At 37.7% G+C, this 20081-nt stretch overlaps 1 protein-coding gene across 7 annotated transcripts in view; it reads right to left on the bottom strand.

Annotated features, from left to right (window-relative positions):
* The window catches only part of LOC103695480 (serine/threonine-protein kinase CTR1), a 59338-nt gene extending 40651 nt beyond the window's left edge, over positions 1-18687 (bottom strand). For 5 of the 7 annotated variants that reach the window (XM_008776821.3, XM_008776819.3, XM_008776820.3 and 2 more), the window contains exons 1-5: positions 17922-18682; positions 4558-4856; positions 4319-4463; positions 4074-4177; positions 2742-2950 (exon numbers count right to left, since the gene is read on the bottom strand). In XM_008776821.3, the coding sequence (XP_008775043.1) occupies positions 2742-2950; positions 4074-4177; positions 4319-4463; positions 4558-4856; positions 17922-18473 (1309 nt within the window). In that variant the 5' untranslated portion in view covers positions 18474-18682. Of the gene's footprint in view, positions 1-2741; positions 2951-4073; positions 4178-4318; positions 4464-4557; positions 4857-17921 lie in introns of all 7 variants that reach the window. The other 2 variants (XM_026800541.2, XM_026800540.2) reach the window with 2 other exon arrangements.
* Positions 18688-20081: the final 1394 nt, after the last annotated feature.

Below are 20081 nucleotides of genomic sequence, written 5' to 3'. Positions count from 1 at the left end.
CATAGAGGCACAGACAGTGCACTTCTTAAAAAAATTAATATAAATAATCTTCTTGTAGGTTTGAATATATGTTCAGATGTTGAAAATTAACAGATTTAAATGTACTCTTTAATCTATATATAACCAAAGTCAAATCAAAATCTGTAAAAACAGATTAAACTATTATTGAATAAACTATCAACAACTGCATCAACTACAGTAGTTATGACTAACCAACTTGCTTCCAAACAAATAGCTTCCTAAACCCAATCTGCAGGTATCATACAAAACTTTATCAAGTATGAGATAAGGTAAAGAGAGTAAATGCAGTTCTCGCAGTCAACCTGACAAACAGCATATAGAATTGTTAACATGAAACCTTAATGGGCAGGTAATAGGAGATTTTATAACACAAGCTGCAGGAAGGATGGCAAAAAATTTTATTAGAAAAATCAAGAGAGAAAATTGCTGCCTTTAGAATTTATGGGAAAGGAGAATATGCATAACATGAGATAGCCAATGCAAAAATGTCATCAAGAAGCAAATGCTTGTTGGATTTTGGAGTTCACTGAGGTAAATTCTTCACCTACAGACTTGCGGACTTCCTCCTCAAGGCAGCAGTTCCAAATGAATCAGTTGCACAATTTGAGATATCCACAGTGAACAAATACAGTAATTTTGCAACGTTAAAATGGATGTCCAGAACTTTTATCAAGCAAAAAAGGATATCGAGAACCAGTAAACAAAAGGATGGGCACAGTTACCAGACTAATTTCCAATAAATGAGCATAACAGTATCTTTGCAGTAGACATAGGACAACCATCCAGTACTTTACCTCATACACAAAACTATTGATAAAATTTGTATTCAGAATAACTTAATGGAGACAGGGAACTAAGAATACAAGTCATATCACTAAACTCCACACCAGCCCTTTAAAAGAGAGGCCTCAAAGGGTCGGTCTTTATGATAGATAGAAGGCTTAAGAAGTGTTTAGGTATCTGGCCAGATCTTGGAGAAACATGTTACTTTGAAGTACTACTTGAAACACATTTCCCTGACATTTTCTCGTAGTAATAAAGAGGACTTCATTTGTCAGAGTTTTGACTTGATACATGTGAAAGATTGTAGTATCCATCCCTTCAGCGAACCATTGACATGACATTTGGCAATTTGGTCCCTTGCATGGCTTCTTTAAGTCTATTACAATTTTCCATCATGGGACAATAGGAATTAGCACCTTGAGCCTTTGTCTTCTTAAAGGGCATCACTTTCTTCAAGCAGATCTTATGAGGACTAAAGTAAATTGTATCATGACACCTCTTCCAAGTCTGAAATTTCAGAGATTACAGCCTATGTGGTATAGAAACTCAGGTAGCCAATTTCAAATCAGGCTTCAAACAAGAAAAATGAATATTATTAAGGACTGCATCTAAAGAAAATAACAATGATTTGAAGTTCCTATTTGTATTCAAGAAAAGAAAAAGAAAGATAAAAAAGATGAGATAACAGAAATAATAGGACTTGTAGTTCCAAAACAATGAATTTAAGTAGGATTTATCTCCATCAAACATTAAATTCATCTCAAAAGAAAAGAAAGTTCCTTATTTTACGACACAAGCTTTTTCTAGAACAGAAAAAGATTCAATTAATTTTAAAGCAAATGAAAGCACAAACAGAACAGATACTAAAGCTTTTCCATTAGCCAACATTCAGAAAACGAATACTAAACCAAAATATAAGGATTTGTTAGCCTAGAGGCCCTAGACATCCAATCAAACCCCATCAGCAATAACCTGATAACCAGAAAATAATCTGCTTTACAGTTCTAGGTTTCTAGCCTTTGTCTGCTATTCAGGAACCTCATTAAGCAATGTTTGGTCCTTACAGCTGCAAACTCCTAAACCAAAAGTAAATTCAATACTTACAAAAGAACATGATTACTTAGCATTATATGCATTTAACAAATAAGTATTGGTACCAGATGGGAGTGTCAGTCATTGGCTGGCATGGCCCATACCTTGCCATGCCATTATACATGCTGCAGCCATGCTGAAACAAAAAATGTGAAAAAAGATAAAAATTTTAAGAAAAACTTTATTATGGTTAAAAATTGTAAAAATAAATTCATGTGCCATACTAATCATGTAATGGTGTCTGTATTGGCCCAATATGGACCAGCATGGGCATGTTAACTTACCACTAGACCCCAAAGCTTAAGCTAATAAGGAAGGGTCAATAATGCATATCAGGCTTAACACCATCCCTCCACATGTGGCCCGGACAACGCACGTGGAGGGTAACTGAGTCAAAACAGGACAAAATTAGACTAATAGATAACCAGGGATAATTAAATAAATAACTGAACTCGAGAATTCGAACTCATGACCTCTAGCAAACCTAAGCAATGATATCATGTTAACTTACCACTACAGTTCTAAAGCTTAAGCTGATTAGGAAAGGGTCAACAATGTGAATCAAGACTAACAGGGCCAACACTTAAAACCTTGCATTTAACATTTGTTCTTGAGGTTAAAGAGTTGTCAACGGCAATTCTAAAATTGAACTTTAATTGATCTGCTCTGGAAAGATCAATTTTATATCGTGTAAAGCCAAGAATTATACTAGTAATCACATTCAAAAGAATTTCACATTTCAACAAGTAAAGACTAACATATTGACCAACATAAAATGACAAGCATAAATAGGATCATATAATGGTGTGTTCAACGATTAATAAATAAGGCATAGATGGAGTCACCTGCTGAAGCATTGCTGAAGATGAGATTGAGAGATCGACAATCTGAAAAGTATTGCTTGGCCAAAGATCTAAAGTTACCAGAGATTTCAACTGATTTAAATTTCGGAGGACGCATTGGTGAAGAAATTGAAATACAATAAGGACCATTAAGCAAAGAATCAGGCTCACAGAGTTGGCCTGGCTTTCCAATCAAATCAACCAAATATTCCCTGCCACAATTGAAATTTGTGAAATCAGAGAAGTTTTATGCTTTTCAATAATCAGCTAAAAAAGTATATCAAAGTTTAGAAAAAATTCTGCACTTGGTTTTGACATTTGAACTAAGACAAGTATGCAGCTACCAATGTAAACATAGGGCAAATCATGCACAGACATGTCATGATACAGACTGCTCTGATTCCTACAAACATAGACACGAATGTTTAACTCCCTCAAAAATCAAAATCTTTGTTTCATGAAGAAAGTTTCCAAAGAAAAGAGAACTAAATGTGAAAACTAAATACACAGAAGTGTCCGGCAAAGATAAAAATTCATATATACTGTTTAATTTGGACCTAATTCCTTTCACTTCGTGGAAAGCTTATCAGTTCAAGGAAGACTGGCAAAAAGAACATAGGTATACATATGTGGCAGTGCCCATTGTGGATTATTAATGGAAGAGACACCATTCCATCATTTTGCAGTATCTCTGGTTTAGGTATTCTATGTTGAGGACTTGAGAATACATCTCCAACTTGTTCTCTTAAAGAGAGCAGAAGATGGGGAATGGGGAGGGGAAGGGAGGCTCTTAATCTGTTGTTTAGCCTATAGAGGCTGAAGCTAGAAGAAGGCTACATATGCTGAGGTAGGCTGAATAGCATACAGGTGGTAGATGGATGTAATGTCATTGATCACATTTTGTCTAGGACTAAATTTCTTTAACATATTAAAACCCCCCATGAAGCAAACAAGTTGGAAAAATAGATAAAAGATTATGCTATGAGCAACAGGGGGAACAGCCAATTGGCGGAACCTTCGGAATTGGGATGGATGGGCATTGATTCGGTGATACCCCATCCACACTAGCCATCCTAATATTATAGGATGCAAGTCTAGGTCAACAAAGCATTTTAGTATATTACGCTACATGCATGCATGCATAGGTGAGCAGGTCTATTCCACCACTCAACAAAATGCCCAATGCACCTGAAGTTACAGCTACTTTTTCTTATTCCAAGTCACTGTACACTGCACACTTGCTTTATAGTCCCTAAATGCTGATCAAAGCATTAAATTGGCATTGTTTTTTCCCTTCTTCTCTAATGTGTTGGATGGAGGAAGAAAACCATGCACCTGTCAAGACCAATGCGCACCAAACATGAGGAAGCATCATCACTTCTACAGTAAGCGCAGCCCTTGGCAACTCGGCATGGAAGATTTATCATGTCAGCTAACATCTTCAACACATGATGAAAAAGAGGTTAGAACTGTATGCAAAGTAAGTAACCATCCGTAGCAAACAGAATAAAAAAGGAAAGGGTATATGTCCTACAAAACTCTCCTAAATTGAATCTGAAAAAAAGAGATCACCACTTTACTTTGAACAGCAAGGCTCGATGCCGACAAAGACCAACAGATAGCTTTCCTATCGGGAGCACAACCGAACAGGAACTAGCCTTGAGAACCTCACTGAATTCTTTCCAGCGAGGGATCAGACTCTCTTCCTCGTCAAAAGCTGCACCCCTTGTGAGACAAATGGATAGTTAATTACGGAAGCAACAGGTAGGAAAATTATGATTTCCACACATTCACATGCAGACTACTAAGCATAACTCACCCCATCTGCATGCATACAAGCTCTGCAAGCTGTTCCGCCATATCTTTTTCGGTTGAACAATTACATGAAAGGTCAGCTATCAAATTCCGTAACTTGCATAGATCCAAATCACTTTTTCTATCTATGAGAACCACCTCAATAGATAAATCACTGGGGTGGACAGTTTTTAGCGATTCAAGTGATGGAATCCGACTCTCTTCTTGCACATCAGTGCATAGAATCCATACAAATGGATCCATTCCCTGAATCAGGTAGAAGCCATCTGGAATCTTATCATGATACGACAGACAGCCATTTACCTGGTAGAGACAATGAATTATGATGTAAGATAACAGTACAAGCAGAATAAAATACGCAAGCAAAACTGGAATACAAAGTAAGAAAAATTTTCAAAATAAATAGAAAAAATGAGCTACAAAATGCTACAAATGCAAGAAATACTTTCACAAATGAAAGTAATACGCGATGCTAAGGAAACATTGTCATTCCATCAAATGGATTAGCTAATGCCCATTATGACAAATATCCAGTTTACACCATTAGCAAGGAACCAAATGACACACTGGCTAATTAACAGGTATATCCTCTGTTCTTTTTGAATTGAAAGGAAGTGGAAACTTGAAAGCAAATAAGATAAGTGTTAGGTGGAGGGGAATGCTAATATGGAAAAAGTAAAACAAGTACATAGTTGGGGATGAGTATATCTGGAAAAGATCAATAGTCGCACTAAAGGAGTAAGTAATGAAAAATATCAAATAAGTAGTTACACAAGGATACAAAAAGGTGCAAGAATTCCTAGAAGATTTGAGGTTTGGAACTCTACAAAGGGTAGAAAGGAAGGTCATCCAAGTTGCGGAAAAAGCGAAGGGTGGAGGAAATTTTAATTGAGAGGCAAAAGGGGCAACGCTGTGCATAGAGATTGTATATGCTTAGTGAGCTCGAAAGTGATGGAATGTTACCATTAATCCAACTATACCATTTATTTCCTTTTAAACACTAGCCTCTTTGTCAATGCAGTCATATCATAATATCACATAAAAATAGCTAAAACATGTCTAAGTAAATTGAAACACTTGGTGTCAAAATCTCATAATTAACTCTTTTTTCCTAACAAAAATTATATTGAAGAATTCATCATTCATGAGTTGCAATTATCCTTTCATTACTAAAGAAGTATTCATACGCAAAAAACTTTGCTGCATTTGTATGGTGGGCGGTAAAGAACGGGAGAAACTAAACTGGATAAGGAGAAGTTACCTGACAGGTGAGGTCCGGCAGATTGTTGCTAAAACATTTTATATTAATTTGAAACATTAAATTGAGAAGCTTCAGATTTTACTAGTCATTGCAATTTTTACTTTGGTTCTCCCCAAGAAAGTATATGTCCCACTATACCACTCATTTAATAACTTCTTTCTAGATGGAAAGACATAGTAATCATCTAAGTAATGAATCAAAGGTTCTTTGCTTCCTTTCCTTTGCTTGTTGCTTTCACTTGATTTTGGTATATTACGATTACCAGTTTTCAGAGAAAAAGAAGTGAAAGAATTGCACTTTTCAAATTCAAAATTGGATGAAAATTACTATTATTAATTAAAGGAGCTACAAAATGTATATCGCCTGTCTTCTTGGTATGGAGCTATCTTTGTCTAGCTCTTGGCTCCTTAAATATGTATGATGTTAGTAAGAGCAATGTTGAGTCTGTAGGCATATCATTTTTGGACCAAAACTTCCATTTATTTTTTTTCAAATGAAACATTGTTTATACTAAGGTTTGCCGAACCATTACCGAGCCGACTCGGTGGGGGGCTGGGTTGATTCACCTAACTTTTTCGAAGTCGACTCCGAATTGGCCGAAACCGGTCCCGAACCGATCGGAACCGGCTGGAACAGGTTGGGATCAGTCGCGATACACACAGACTCGGTCCAAACCAGCCTATTTCGCACCGAGTCAGACCGGTTCAGAAATAGTCCCCCTCCCCTCTCTCTTCCTTTAATTTTAAATATAAATTGCCTAAAGAGTTTCTCGGGCCTTCCCAATCTATCCGAATAACCCCCTGCCCCACGGCAAAAAATATGCTGATTCAGCACGATTAAAGAAGAATTCAATCCTAAATAAGGTGTACTTCATCTCTCCTCTCATTTTCTCCCTTTTCGGACGCCAAAAATATCTTGAAATTTGCAAAACAAGAAGAGATCATACCAAAATTTTTGACTTTCACGTGATTTCATGGTATATTGTAGATCTATGGATGATCTATACAATCACATAAAAATTTTTAATTTTTGAATTATATATACCTTTTAAAATTTAAAATATTTTTGGACTAAAAAATAAAAAATAAAATAAAATTCAAAAAAATGTAAAATCAGAAGCGTATTTAGGAGCATGCAAGCTACTCTCCAGCTAAATTTGGTGTCCACTTATTCAAATTTTAATAGGATCATGAGTATAGTGGCCTAGACCTAAATTTTAAAAAAATTAAAAAATAAATAGCTTTTGATGCATGCTCTCGGACCGAGAAAAATATATATAGCATCCATGATAGAGTTCTACATGAATCTAAAATCAAATTAATTTTTTAATATTTATATTTAAAAATTATTTTTAAATTTAAAAATTATTAAAAATACATAATTAATAAAAAATTATAAAAAATTAGTAATACGCAATACATATTTTAGAAGTATTTTTTGAAGTAAAAAATATATATTTTGAATTTATGATATTTAAACATATTTCTTAATTTAAAAAATATTAAAAATATATAAATGAATAAAAAATATGAAAAATTAGTAGTATATATTAGATAAATCAGAGGTATTTTCTGAAGTAAAAAATATTATCTTAATCGTAACGAAATTTTGCTATTTTTAAATAATTGATAAACTACGTACTTGATAAACCTACACGAATGAAATCATTAAGAAAAAAAGAGCCAGAGCATGATATTGATTGAGATCATGGGTAAATGCTCTCAAGTCGGCACCGCTGGAAGTACAACTAATGCAATACAAAGTTCAAAAGAGAAGAGGTACCAAGTTGAAGCAGCACTTAGCTAATGGTTACACCGGCATATCTATGTATTGAAAAAGTCTATAGAAAGTTCGGCAGCTAATGAAGAAGTACTTCGCTGATTTCATATCAGCAAAGGAGAGGATTGCCAAGAAGAAGGCAGAGGTGGACCGTCAAACGGCAAAAGCACCTTCCTAACACTCCAAGAAGGCTGAAGATGCGTCCGCTCCAGACGACAAGAAGGCATAGATCAAGGCTGTCATTCAGGCGAACTCGGATGATTAATGGCAGCAGAATAAAGTGGCCAGGCATATGGCTCAATTTGGGCCCTCATACTACGAGTCAAGCTCCGATTCTACGAGCAACAAAGCAGATCTAAAGTTCAAGAGGACTTCCTCAACTAGAGAGGCCATCACCAGAGGGTGTCCGTATTACATCTACGCGGGAGCTTTTAGTAGCAGAAAAAAGTCCTCCAGAAAGATTCCACCAGGAGCTGTCACCAATGATTTAGATGCATGTCTTTTCGAACAAGAATTCAAAGCAGCAAAAGGTTGATACAATCAAAAGAAGGATAAGAAGAAATATATATCGCGAGCTATTGAATCCTAGTTTTACTTTAGCTACATCCCAACAAATACGGTAAACAATACATATTATAGATCTGTCATTTATGTCATACAGGTTGCCGGTTCCGGTGTAGATCCTTCAAGACCGAAGGACATCTACGGTGAGCTTCTTGACAACAATAAGGAGGTAGAGAAGTAGATTGCCTCATACAAAAGCAAATGGCCCACATATGGACTGACGATAATGTGTGATGGTTGGACCGATCCTACCTGGCAGAGCATGATCAACTTCTTGATATACTGCGATACGAAGACTTTCTTCCATAAGTCGGTTAATGCTTCCGATCAGATGCACAACGCCATGTACATCCTCGGATTGATGAAGGAGGTGATTGATCAAGTAGGAGAGAAAAATGTTATACTGGTCATCATTGATAATAGGCCACAACATAAGACCCTACATTGCACTTGATAGCCTTCTTCAAAGAAAAAACAACCCTACGTCAAATGTTTGTCAGTCTCAAGTGACAAAAAAATAGATTTGCAAGAGTCGGCACTGAAGAAAGTATTGTCGAGGACTTGGGGACGAGATAGACATTTTGACAATAGACTGAGAAGATAATGAAAGCTATCAAGCCATTATACGAAGTGTTTTGGATCGTGGACAGTGAGAGATACCTCCAAATGGGCTTCTTGTATCACATGATGGAGAGAGCAAAGATTCAAATCAGAAAGGCAGATCCGACGTATGTCTAGGAGTACATCGACATCATTAAGCGACGATGGGACTATCAGATAGGTAGAAATATGCATCTAGCAGATAAACAAGAACATTGAAATTTAGACTGCTCCTGTACTTGTACAATTTTACTAAAACAATTACGAACTCTACCTGCAGCATACTATCTGAACCCAAGATTTCAGTACACCGTACCTAAAATCGATATGGATGAAGAACTTCTAGTCGCTCTGCGTAATGTGATTTACAAGATGAAGCCTATTCTAGAAGTTGCAGCACAATGTCTAAAAGAGACATACGTAAGTTAACTGATTTCTTCAATTATTAATATATTACAGCAGGATTCTTTTTCACAAATCAAAATATTTAGAGAGGGCATAGCTTTGGAGTCTTGGCAGCTGTCGTAAGTAAGAAAAGTATGAATTCAGGTATATTACACATCAACGATAACTATTACTTAGCGTTAGATGTTACTAATATAATACTATCTTATATGTAATTTTCTTCAATATTTTTGTAGCTGAATCGTGGATTCATTTTAGTTTGTCCACGAAAAATTTTAAGTGGCTAGTTATCCAAATCTTTGCCCAGATGGTCTCCTCGAGTAGCTGTGAGCGCAACTAGTCCACTTTTTCCCTCATCCACGGCAAACAGAGGAATCGTCTGACACAGAAGCGCCTCAACGATCTTCTATATATTCACTACAATCTGAGGTTAAGGCTGAAGTGCACTCAAAAGAAAATTGAGCTAAAGTACACAAATCCGATCCATAATGCTTTCGTTGACAATGAGGATGATCCTATAATCAGATGGCTTGTGGGCCAACAATAGAAATCAGAGCTTGATGAGTGATCCGACTAGCCAATTTCATAGCAAGCGAGACTAGGATCGATGCAAGACAATGGGCAGATTGCAACATTCCACGTATCCTTCCAGCTAATCAGCCACAGCCACAGAAATCACTAAAAAACCGATCATAACATGACTCTTTGTCCGAGATATCCTCTCAGAGATATGATCGAACGTTGCTTAGGCGAAGCCACCACGTTACTCGATCAACTCGGTCAAAAGGGCAACATCCATCCTTCTAGCATATCCAGGCAGAGAGAGGCATGAAGGGTAAATAGGTAGCTGCTCAGTGCACCAAAAAAGAAAAAAAAGGCACCTGCATGCTCTATAGAGAGTGTGGAGGAACCAGTTTACTTAGATTTAGAGACCACGGGCAGCATCAATGACAATTCTAGTGGTCATAGATCTGCTAGTTAGGGAGTGGATGATATACGACCACCATTTATGAGACAGCCGGAGGGTGGTCTTCTATTTACCAGTGAGTCCTAGTTTACGCATGCTATACAGAATAGGGACTACAGTGCACAATCTAGTATAACCCACGAGGATACGATTGCATATAGAAGATGGACTCCTCAAGGTCATTCAAAAAGATACGATGCAGTTGTAGATGACCTCAGACGTGAAGTAAAATCCATAGACGTATTAAATTTTGAGTCATATACTAGATCCTATTACCCGCAGCCATAGGCAGACTACGATCCATACGGATATAGATATGAATACGGTATATTTGAGGCATCGTCTTTCGATGGCTACTATCCTACGCAACTCGGAGCATCTTACAGATCGAATTTTGCTACCGGCATATTCAAATGAGCTCCTCCACATCAGTATTATCAGCTAGAGGACACCTCTCAGAGCTAGAATTTCAACAAGAGATCCAAGAATGCTTATAACCCAGAGCGCGTTCCTTAGGAGATGAATATGCAGGACTACAATGCTGCTTGGTTAGAGGGGTGGGCTAATATGTTTTCTAACTATACTAATGATCCAAATATCTACGAGAGGCATTGCTACTCGATGAGATTTTAAATATCAATATATATATTGTACTTTAAAACATATAATTGATAATATGATATTATATTTTTCATCTCACTAGTTGATTTTAAAATATTTCATATTGCTTCTTGTAGCAAGCAACATCTCACTATCCATTTTATATTTTGTATCATTTAGCTTATACCGAGATCATAAAAATATTAAAAAACATCAAATTATACTTCAAATTATTGAAAAAGTTAAATAAAAATTGATTACCAATTAATCAAACTTGAAAAGCTTAAAAAAAATTAGGCATGCAGGTTCCCCAAGTATACCATGTGTTGGTACTCAATACAGTACCGAACCAGGACCGTACAGACCCGCCTGCCGACCGGTACGAGTTCCAGTACCAACTCGGCGAACATCTGACTTTGTACAAAAATGTTATAGTACCATATAGTCTAAATATTAAAAAAAAAAAAAATCCAATTCTTTAACAACCACTACCATACTTTCTTAGAGACCTTGTTTCTTAACAAACTCCATCAACAAACTTATTCTGATCATCAACAAATCTAATGATTTTTGTACCTAATATTGCATTTGCACTCCAATGTATACTACATTCTTCAAATCAGCTTTGAACTTTATAATTACATGTCAAGTTGAGGTATAAAAATCATGCTGAATATGTGTTCCTTTAATTCTTCATCTTCATGTGCTGCCATTTCTTTCTTTTCTGTAGAACTTGTAAATTATTCCATGGTTTTATTTATTTCTTTTGGTTTAATCTAGTTTGTTTACACCAACTTCATAATGCTTTATCCTTCATCCTTATATTGCATATCGAGAAATATGGAATTTCCATTACAATCTTTAGTGTGAATTCAGCATAATTCAGCATTTAGGTAGCATTAGTTGATCAAATTGTACTCATTAATTTGTTGCCCTAAAAAGGAATCAAAAACTGGATCCATTATCCAGATATATCTATCTACAATTTCACTTAAAAAGAGAAATAATTTGTTTCACTAATTTGTCGCCCTTAGACGTATGCGGATTCTTTTCACACCTCAAGTAAGAGGACTTAATATTGTTCAGTTCTTGAATGAAAAGAAAAGTAAAAGATGCACCAACAACACGAACAAGATAAATAGAAGGGATCAAAACAACCTTTATTCAATCTGAATTTATACAATATTGACACATCTAATACATATATTTGAGAAAAGCAAGAAATATAAGATGAGCACCAAAGAGGGAAGTTAGATTAGAAAATTCATACAATATTGATACATCTAATGTATATTATTGAGGAAAGCAAGACAACATAAGATGGGAACCAAAAAGGGAAATTAGATTATAAAGAGGGAGAACACTTGTCCTTCATTCATTCTGATTACAAGCATCTTTAATACACCACTATCAAGATGCACTCTAGACTAGGTTGCACCTTCACTCAAAAGAAGAATCCTAGTTCTAAGATAAGAAGTTGACAAAGCTTATTCAATATGGACACTAGTAGATCTGTCATAGTCTTGTGTAAGAATTTGAGAGAATCCAAATGAAATCTTCAATTTATCTTTTAACACGAAAGAGGAAGATATTTCCAGCATTAACTTCCCTTGGATGATTGCTTCTTGTCTTGGTAACTCTCTTGGTGATCGTTGGCAGTTCCTTGCATGACTAACTTCTCCTTTGTCCAAAGAACTTCCTTTAGGAAGTTAATTCTAGGAAAGAAAAATTACACAAAGATGGTCTCATATATAAGTGATAAGTGACCAACCATGAGGCTTCCATGTGTCATGCATAAATAATTAATTGAATCTTGTTGCTTGATCAATATTTTTTAGTTTTAGTATAAACAAATGCCCCCACCGCTCAATGAAAATGAATAGTTTTGTTAAGCTAGATAAACATAAGCCAATACTTGATCGATCAACTATAAGAAATACTAACCAACATCTACTGATCATGTTTATCAACCAGCTAAAGTATATGGTAAGTCATGCAAAGTGATAGGCCACTACTTATGGTCAATCAACTATATTCATATCTATCGACCATGGCCTGGGCTGATTAGAAAAGCATATACTATTTTATTCAGTACCAAATATATGTGCTATGAATACCAACCACCTACCTTTAATTCTTAGTAAATAGGCTCCAAATAGCCGAATAGTTTAAATTACTAATAGCATGAAAAACGATTGTATATGGATGATTGCTATGATTCATGCTATTACATGTGGCTGGCATGAAGAAATGTTTTGGCTGAATAGTTTTTTTTTTCTTTTTCGATGTATTAACTATTTTAGATTTATTGACCTTTCTTCATCTCAATCTATTTAATATTTTTGATTGGTTGGCCCTTTTGGCCTTAATCAATCAACTATTTTTTTGTTGATTGACCCATCTTGGCCTTGGTCGATCCACAATTATTGGTTGATCAGTCTTTCTTGGCCTTAGTTGATCTGTCATTGTTGGTTAATTGGCCTTTATTGGTCTTGGTCATTTGACCATACTTGGCTGATGTATTTATTTTGAATTTGGTGGAACAACAATTCTCAGTTGATTTTTTTTCCAATCAAATTCAATATACATTCCTAAAATATTTCTGCCATTTGTTAATTGGCCTTTTCGATCAAGTTTAAATGATACCTTCTAAATTCAAGACAGTAAGGTCCGCTGTACCGACCGTACCGACGTACCAGTGGGCACCGTACCGACGTACCGGTTCGGCTAGTTCGGGCGTCTTTTTTTTTGGGGGGGAAGTTCTTTCCCTTTTGGATCTTTTTTTTGATGTTTCTATATTTAGGTTTAAGGTTTAAAACTAGATGATGCATCTTATTACTTCCAAATGATTCAAATCATGAGATGAAGAACATAAAATATCTTCAAATTAAGATACAATCAATTACATACATTTAAAGCACTCTCGGATATCTAAATTCGGGTCGAGTGGCGATGCTTCTCGTCGATATCTGCATCATCAGCATAATAAGGAGGCAGATCAACCCATCCCTCAAACCAAGCGGTGTTGTAGTCTTGTATGCTCAATTCCTGAGGAATGTGCATCGGGTCATAAGAACTCTTGGATCTCTCGTTGAAGCTCTAGCTTTGAGAGGTGTCTTGTTGTTGATAACATGGCTATGGAGGGGCCCATCACCACCAAAACCTTCATCGTTGTTGGTCCAGGTCTCCTTCTCGACACTCTCCATTGAGGCTCTTTCCTTTTCTTTTCTCGTTTGCTGGCCAGGTGCCTTCTTACACTTCGTGCCCCTCTCTGCTTGGGATTGACGCCCTCTTGACCGAGTCCACTAGGTATCAGAGCATCCTCGTCTGAGCATCTCTCGATCATCTACCGAGAAGGTGTGTAGTACTAGTCATGTGGTGACTAGCTCCCCTCTGGCTGTGGCTGATCATATGTGGAAGTGCGTGGAATGTTGCGCTCAGCCCATTACTCTAGATCGACCCTAGCCTCACTGGCTATGAAGCCGGCTGGTCGTGGAAGCGATCCTAGCTCGTCAAGCTCAGACTCCTGCTGATGACCCACAAGCCAGCCGAGCATAGGATCATCGTTATCATCTGTGAAAGTCTTATAAATGGGATCTGCATACTTGAGCTTCACTTCCTTCCGAATCTATTTTAGCCTCAACCGTAGATTATAGTACATATAAACAAGATCATTGAGGCACTTTTGTGTCAAACGGTTCCTCTGTTTGCTATAAATGAGGGCGAAGGTGGACCAATTGTGCTCACAGCCACTCGAGGACACCGTTTGAAAAAGAATCTGGATAGCTATCTACTTGAAATTTTTTGCAGATCCGCCAAAATGAATCCACCATTTAGCTGTAAAAATATTGAAGATAATTACATATATGATGGCCTTATAGTTGAAGACAATTCAGCTGTAAAAATATCTTGCTGATTTGTATTATACCTGGATTTATAGTTGTCTTACTCACGACAGCTGCTTGTTGTCCAAAGCTGTAGCTACCCTCTCTAAATAATTTGGTCTGTGAAAAAGAAGCGTGCTGTACTATATTAATAATAGAATATCCGATAACTTACACATGCTACTAAATCATAGTTACCTCTTCTATACATGATGCAGCGACTTCTGGATCAAGCTCCATCTTGTAAATAACATTACGCAAAACATCTAAAAGTTTATCATCCATACCAATTCGACTCTCGTACTGGAACCGAGGATTCAGGTAGTATACTACACATAGACAAGACCGTCTTAGAATAATTATACAAATACATCCATCAGGAATTATCAATGTTATCGCTTACCTACTAAATGCAATTTTCTACCCATTTGGGCTTCATACCGCAGCTCAATGATGTTGATGTACTCCTAGACATGGGCTGGATCTACCTCCATAATCTGAGCCTTTGCCTTCTCCATCATGTGATACAGAAAGCCCATCTGGAATATCTCTCGCTATCCACGGCCCGCAGCACTTCATATAATGGTTTGATAACCTTGACTATCGCAGTAGCCCGCTGTCAAAATAACTGCTTTGTAACCAAGTCTTCCATCTTGCTTCCTTCAGTGCCAGCCTGGGCATATCTACTTTGTTGCCACTCCGGACTAACAAACATCCGACATAGGGCTCCATTCTTCTCAATAAGGCTATCAAGTGCAATATAGTTCGTAGCAAATCGTGTGACACTTAGTCTCAGAATCTCTTTTCCTACAAATTTTCTCATCAGCAAAAGAACCTATGTATGGTTATAAATATACTTGGTGATGCGCTAGGCTATCTCCACCGTATACTGCACCCTACAGATCTTTCCAATATCCGCATGAGGTCGATACAATATGCAGCACATGGAATCCAGAAAATATGTAGTCGCCGCTCCATCAAGATCTCTCCGGCCAACTCATATTGCAGACCATTATCAGTGACAACCTGCACGATATTCTCCTCTCCTACCTGATCAATTACCTCCTCCATAAGTCTAAGGATGTATGAGGCATCGTGCACCTTATCCAAAGCATCAACTAACTTGTGGAAAAAGATCTTCGCATCATAATATGTCAGAAAGTTGATGATGCTCTGCCTTATTGGACCGGTCCAACCATCACATATCAAAGTAAGCCCATATGTAGGCCACTTGCTCTTGTAGGAGGCAATCCATTTCTCTAACTTCTTATTGTTGTCAAGTAGCTCACCGTAGATGTCCTTCGAATCTGAAGGATCAACACCGGAACCGGCAGCTTATATGGCGAAAATGACAAACTTGTAATACATATTATCTGCCTTTTTTTAAAAAAAATGAAGCTCTCTCACCTCAATATTTTTCACGCGGCCTCTACAAGATCCCTGCTCGATCTGCTTTCCCTTCCTCTGCTGGATGCCTTTTTTTCCTTCCTCCGTCTTTTTTGGCTAATCCCTACCCTTCCCTTCCCTTCCTCAATATTTTTTGGGCTAATTCCTACCATTTCCTTTCCTTCCTCAATTTTTTGGCTAATCCATTTCCTTCCCTTGCCTCGCATCTGAAATGTGCTCCTCATTCAGCTTTTATAGCTGAGCGGAGGAGAGGCCAAATTCGAAGTGATTGGACAACCACGCGTTGTCGAAAAAATGCGTGGACCTGTGCCACTTTCGGCCACAGCGAAGACAACGCGTGGCCACATGGCAGCGGAGAAGGCTGCACACTATGCTCAAAAAGGCCATGGAGCACGGCAAAATTCTTTTTTGTAACCCGTACCAGTGCGAACCGACCCGATTCGCACCAATACGGGCTTGGAACCGATTTCAAGGGCTATATCAGACCGATGCTGGGGTCGAAACCGATTTCAAGGGCTGTACCGGACCGGTGCCTGTCGGTACCGGTCCGGTACAGGCTAAACGGACTGGTTCCGATCGGTTCAGCATACTTTGTTCAAGATTGTAACAAACATCTTGATTTTTATATTTGGGTGAACCGACCATATGTTTGGAATAACCATGCCTTCCAAATTTAGGACTACAAGTCCTATATTCATAGAGTCAATTTTTAGGTAAATCAACCATATATTTTGAATGGCCATGCCACCCCGAATTTAGGATTAGATGGTGTATTTTGATAACGACCACAAATCTGGTATTCTCAAGAAACTGACCATTTCCAATCTTCCCATTTATATGAGACTAATCATTAGGTGAATAATCGTGTTGGTCTAACAGTAATTTTGCGCAATCTGAGATAATCTAGCCATTATACATCATGTCTGATTTGAAACTTTTTATTGTTTTAGCAGTTGAATCCTAATAGTCTTTTACTAAATAGTCATACTCAGCTTCATTCACTCGTAGATGCCAAATCACTTATGGAAGTGTAGCCATAGTTAGCATTATAAATTAATCACTCATCATCCTAGCAATCAAACCAAAAAAATGTTTGCATATTTTAAATTTCCTCTCATAATCATCTTTGGTTTAGATTGATTAAAGGAGCGCATATTCTTTTCACGCCTTAAGTAAGAGGACCAAATATTTCTAAGAGATTGGAATGAAGAATAAGGTAAAAGATGCACCAAAACATGAATAAGATAAAAAGACAGGGATTTAATCAATCTTCATTTAATCTGAACTTATACAATACTGATCCATTTCATACATATGATTGAACAAAGCAAGATAAGCACCAAACAGGCAAGTTAGATTAGAAAGAGAGAGAACATTCGACTTTCATTCAATCTAATTTCAAGCATCTTTATACAAAAACACTAAGATGCATTCTAGAGAAGGTCACACTTCCACTATATAAAAGAATCCTCGTTCTAAGATAAGAGGTTGAAATAGCCCATTCAGTATAGACACTGTAGTAGATCCATCATAGTCTTGCATAAGGATATCAGAGAGTTCAAGAAGTCTTCTCGTTTTCTTTTATCATGAAAGAGGAAGTTTTTTTCAGCAATAACTTCCCTTGGTACTCCTTTATCCAAATAACTTTCTTTAGAAAGTCAATTTCATAGACCCGTATACAAGTGACAAGTGGTCAACCATGAGCCTTGATTGTGTCATGCATGAATAATTAACTGAATTTTGGTTGATTTATTTGGTCCATCGATATTTCTTATTTTTAGTGCAAACACTACCAGAATGAATTCAAAAAACTGGATCCATTATCTAGATATATCTACCCACAATTCCTCATCTTCATAGATTAATTCAGAAATAATATTAAGTAATGTCTATATGCCTACCCAGAAACGATGGGACATGGACTCCGCCGAGGCACGCTCTGCTGGGACCATCTGATCACCAGCATCCAAGAAATTCGGATAGCTGGCGCAGGCTGACTCCGAGCAGAGCCGAAGAGCCAGAGCGAGCTGGAGCTGGTACGTCTCCTCGGCCTGCTGCGCCCAGCTTTTGGATGATGATGACGACCCGGTCACCTCCGCCCCCTCCTTCGCCCGTGCCTCTCCAGCGGTCGCGATCCGATTGAAGGCATCCTCGTCGATGGTGGCCGTGATCGATGAGAGCGTAGTGGGGAGGTAATAATCCCCTGACAGCGAGCTCTCCCCGTAGCTGCTTCCGCTGGATTGCCTTTGTAGCCCCACCGAAGGAAACGCCGACGGCCCGATCCTCACAGCGCGGTGGTCGCCGGCAACGATGGAGTCCGATGGTAATGGCCAATCGAAGGGGGATCGGCCGCGGCTCTTGTCGGACGGCGGCGACTCGAATTTGGGGGGCGGCGGGTCGTCCGGAAATTGGCTGAGGAGGGAGTAGCTGGATCTCCTCCCGGGCATTTCCATGGAACTGGTTAGGGAAGAAAAGGGCAATATCGAAACCCTAGGGAGGAGCTAATTTTTCAGTTTTTTTTTTTTTTTTTTGACGACGGCGGTGGTGGATGATGTCTTCGACGGAGACCACCGACAAGAGCGTTGCTCCGAGTCCGCTGCTTGCTTTTCAACTCTTCGTCTCTGGAACTCTCCGTCTCATTCGGGCTCGTTTGGACGAGCCAGCCAGCCTCTCTGGACATTTTGGGGGCAGCACCCGAGATATTCGCGAAGCTAAACAGAATCTTGCATGCACCGACAAAAGAAACTAGAAATCAGACCCATCATCCACTTTTTTTAATTCTCTTTTTGTTTACTCGTGCAGGCAATCGTGCCTCTTTTTTTTTTTTTTTTTTTTTTTTTTTTTTTTTTGACACGGAAGGCTACAGACGATCGTGCACGTGTGCGATCGAGACTTTCCACGATCAACTGTTGCTATGTCTCATCCATATCTATCGTTTTTCAGTAAAGAGCGATCCATAAAAAATCTACAAGCCACGCGTGTCAGATTTGCTCGCGGCCGCATTCCTGTCAGGGTGCCGCAAAGGCGCCTATTTTTCTAAAAAAATATTATATATCCAATTAGTGTCCAAAATAAAAAAATTATTAATCGTAGAATGTACCTGGCTTTGATTGGCTGAAAATTAAAAGGCAATGGTGCCTATTCTCTGGCAGCGACACACTAACCAGTTAGATTGGAAAAAAAATGAAAATAGTAATTATAATAAGTGTCCTAAAATAATATAATATATATAATATATAATATATATATATATATACAATAAGTGTCTCAAATTAAAAAAATTATTGATGTTAGGGTGCACCTGACCTCCTGACCGCCGAAGGAAAGCTGCAAAACATATCTAAAATCAAGAGCAGCATGATAAATTTGGAAGGCCGAACTCACTAATAATAATAATAATAAATATATTTAAAAATTATTTGAAAGCTTCAATGGCTAAGAATCTTGTAGAGGTCTCAATGCATTTATAACTAAGAATCTTTAGGCTTGGAGGCCTTAATGCTATATTTATAGCTTAGAGTCTTTAAGCTTGGGCGCTCAGTGTTATATTTATAGAGCTAAGAGTCTTTAGACTTGGAGGCCTCAATGCATTTATAGCTAAGAATCTTTTAGAAGCCTTAATGCATTTATAGCTAAGAGTCTTTAGGTCCAGGTCTTAGGCCTTAGTTACCTAAGGGTTGAGCCGCTCCTGCGGCCAAAATGAAAAAGTTATTGCAATAAAGTGTACCTCATGTGCTGACGGGCGAAGGTAAGTTGTAAAAAGAATGACTACCTTTTTTCCGTTCCGTCTTAATCGCTGAATATTCAGAGGAGAAAAAAAAAAGTGTTGGATCCATATCAATTGTAGCAATAGCGCAGTCACTTCGGCGCAACTATTATATGCAGAAGTGCACTGTATGTTGCAGCGCCTTCCACCTATTTATACTCTATATTGAGAATCGTCAACCAGGTTTTTATCTATTTCGTTTGTTTGCGGTATTTTTATCTTAGCCCCATATCAAACCATATATCAAGAATCCATAATTTGAGAAATTTTGAATTTTAAATTCTGAATTTAAATT

This window comes from Phoenix dactylifera, unplaced genomic scaffold (genome assembly GCF_009389715.1).
Source record: "Phoenix dactylifera cultivar Barhee BC4 unplaced genomic scaffold, palm_55x_up_171113_PBpolish2nd_filt_p 000803F, whole genome shotgun sequence".
NCBI classification, from domain to species: domain Eukaryota; kingdom Viridiplantae; phylum Streptophyta; class Magnoliopsida; order Arecales; family Arecaceae; genus Phoenix; species Phoenix dactylifera.
The sequence above is the reverse complement of the archived record's forward strand: the minus strand, read 5'-3'. Positions and strand labels throughout refer to the sequence as shown.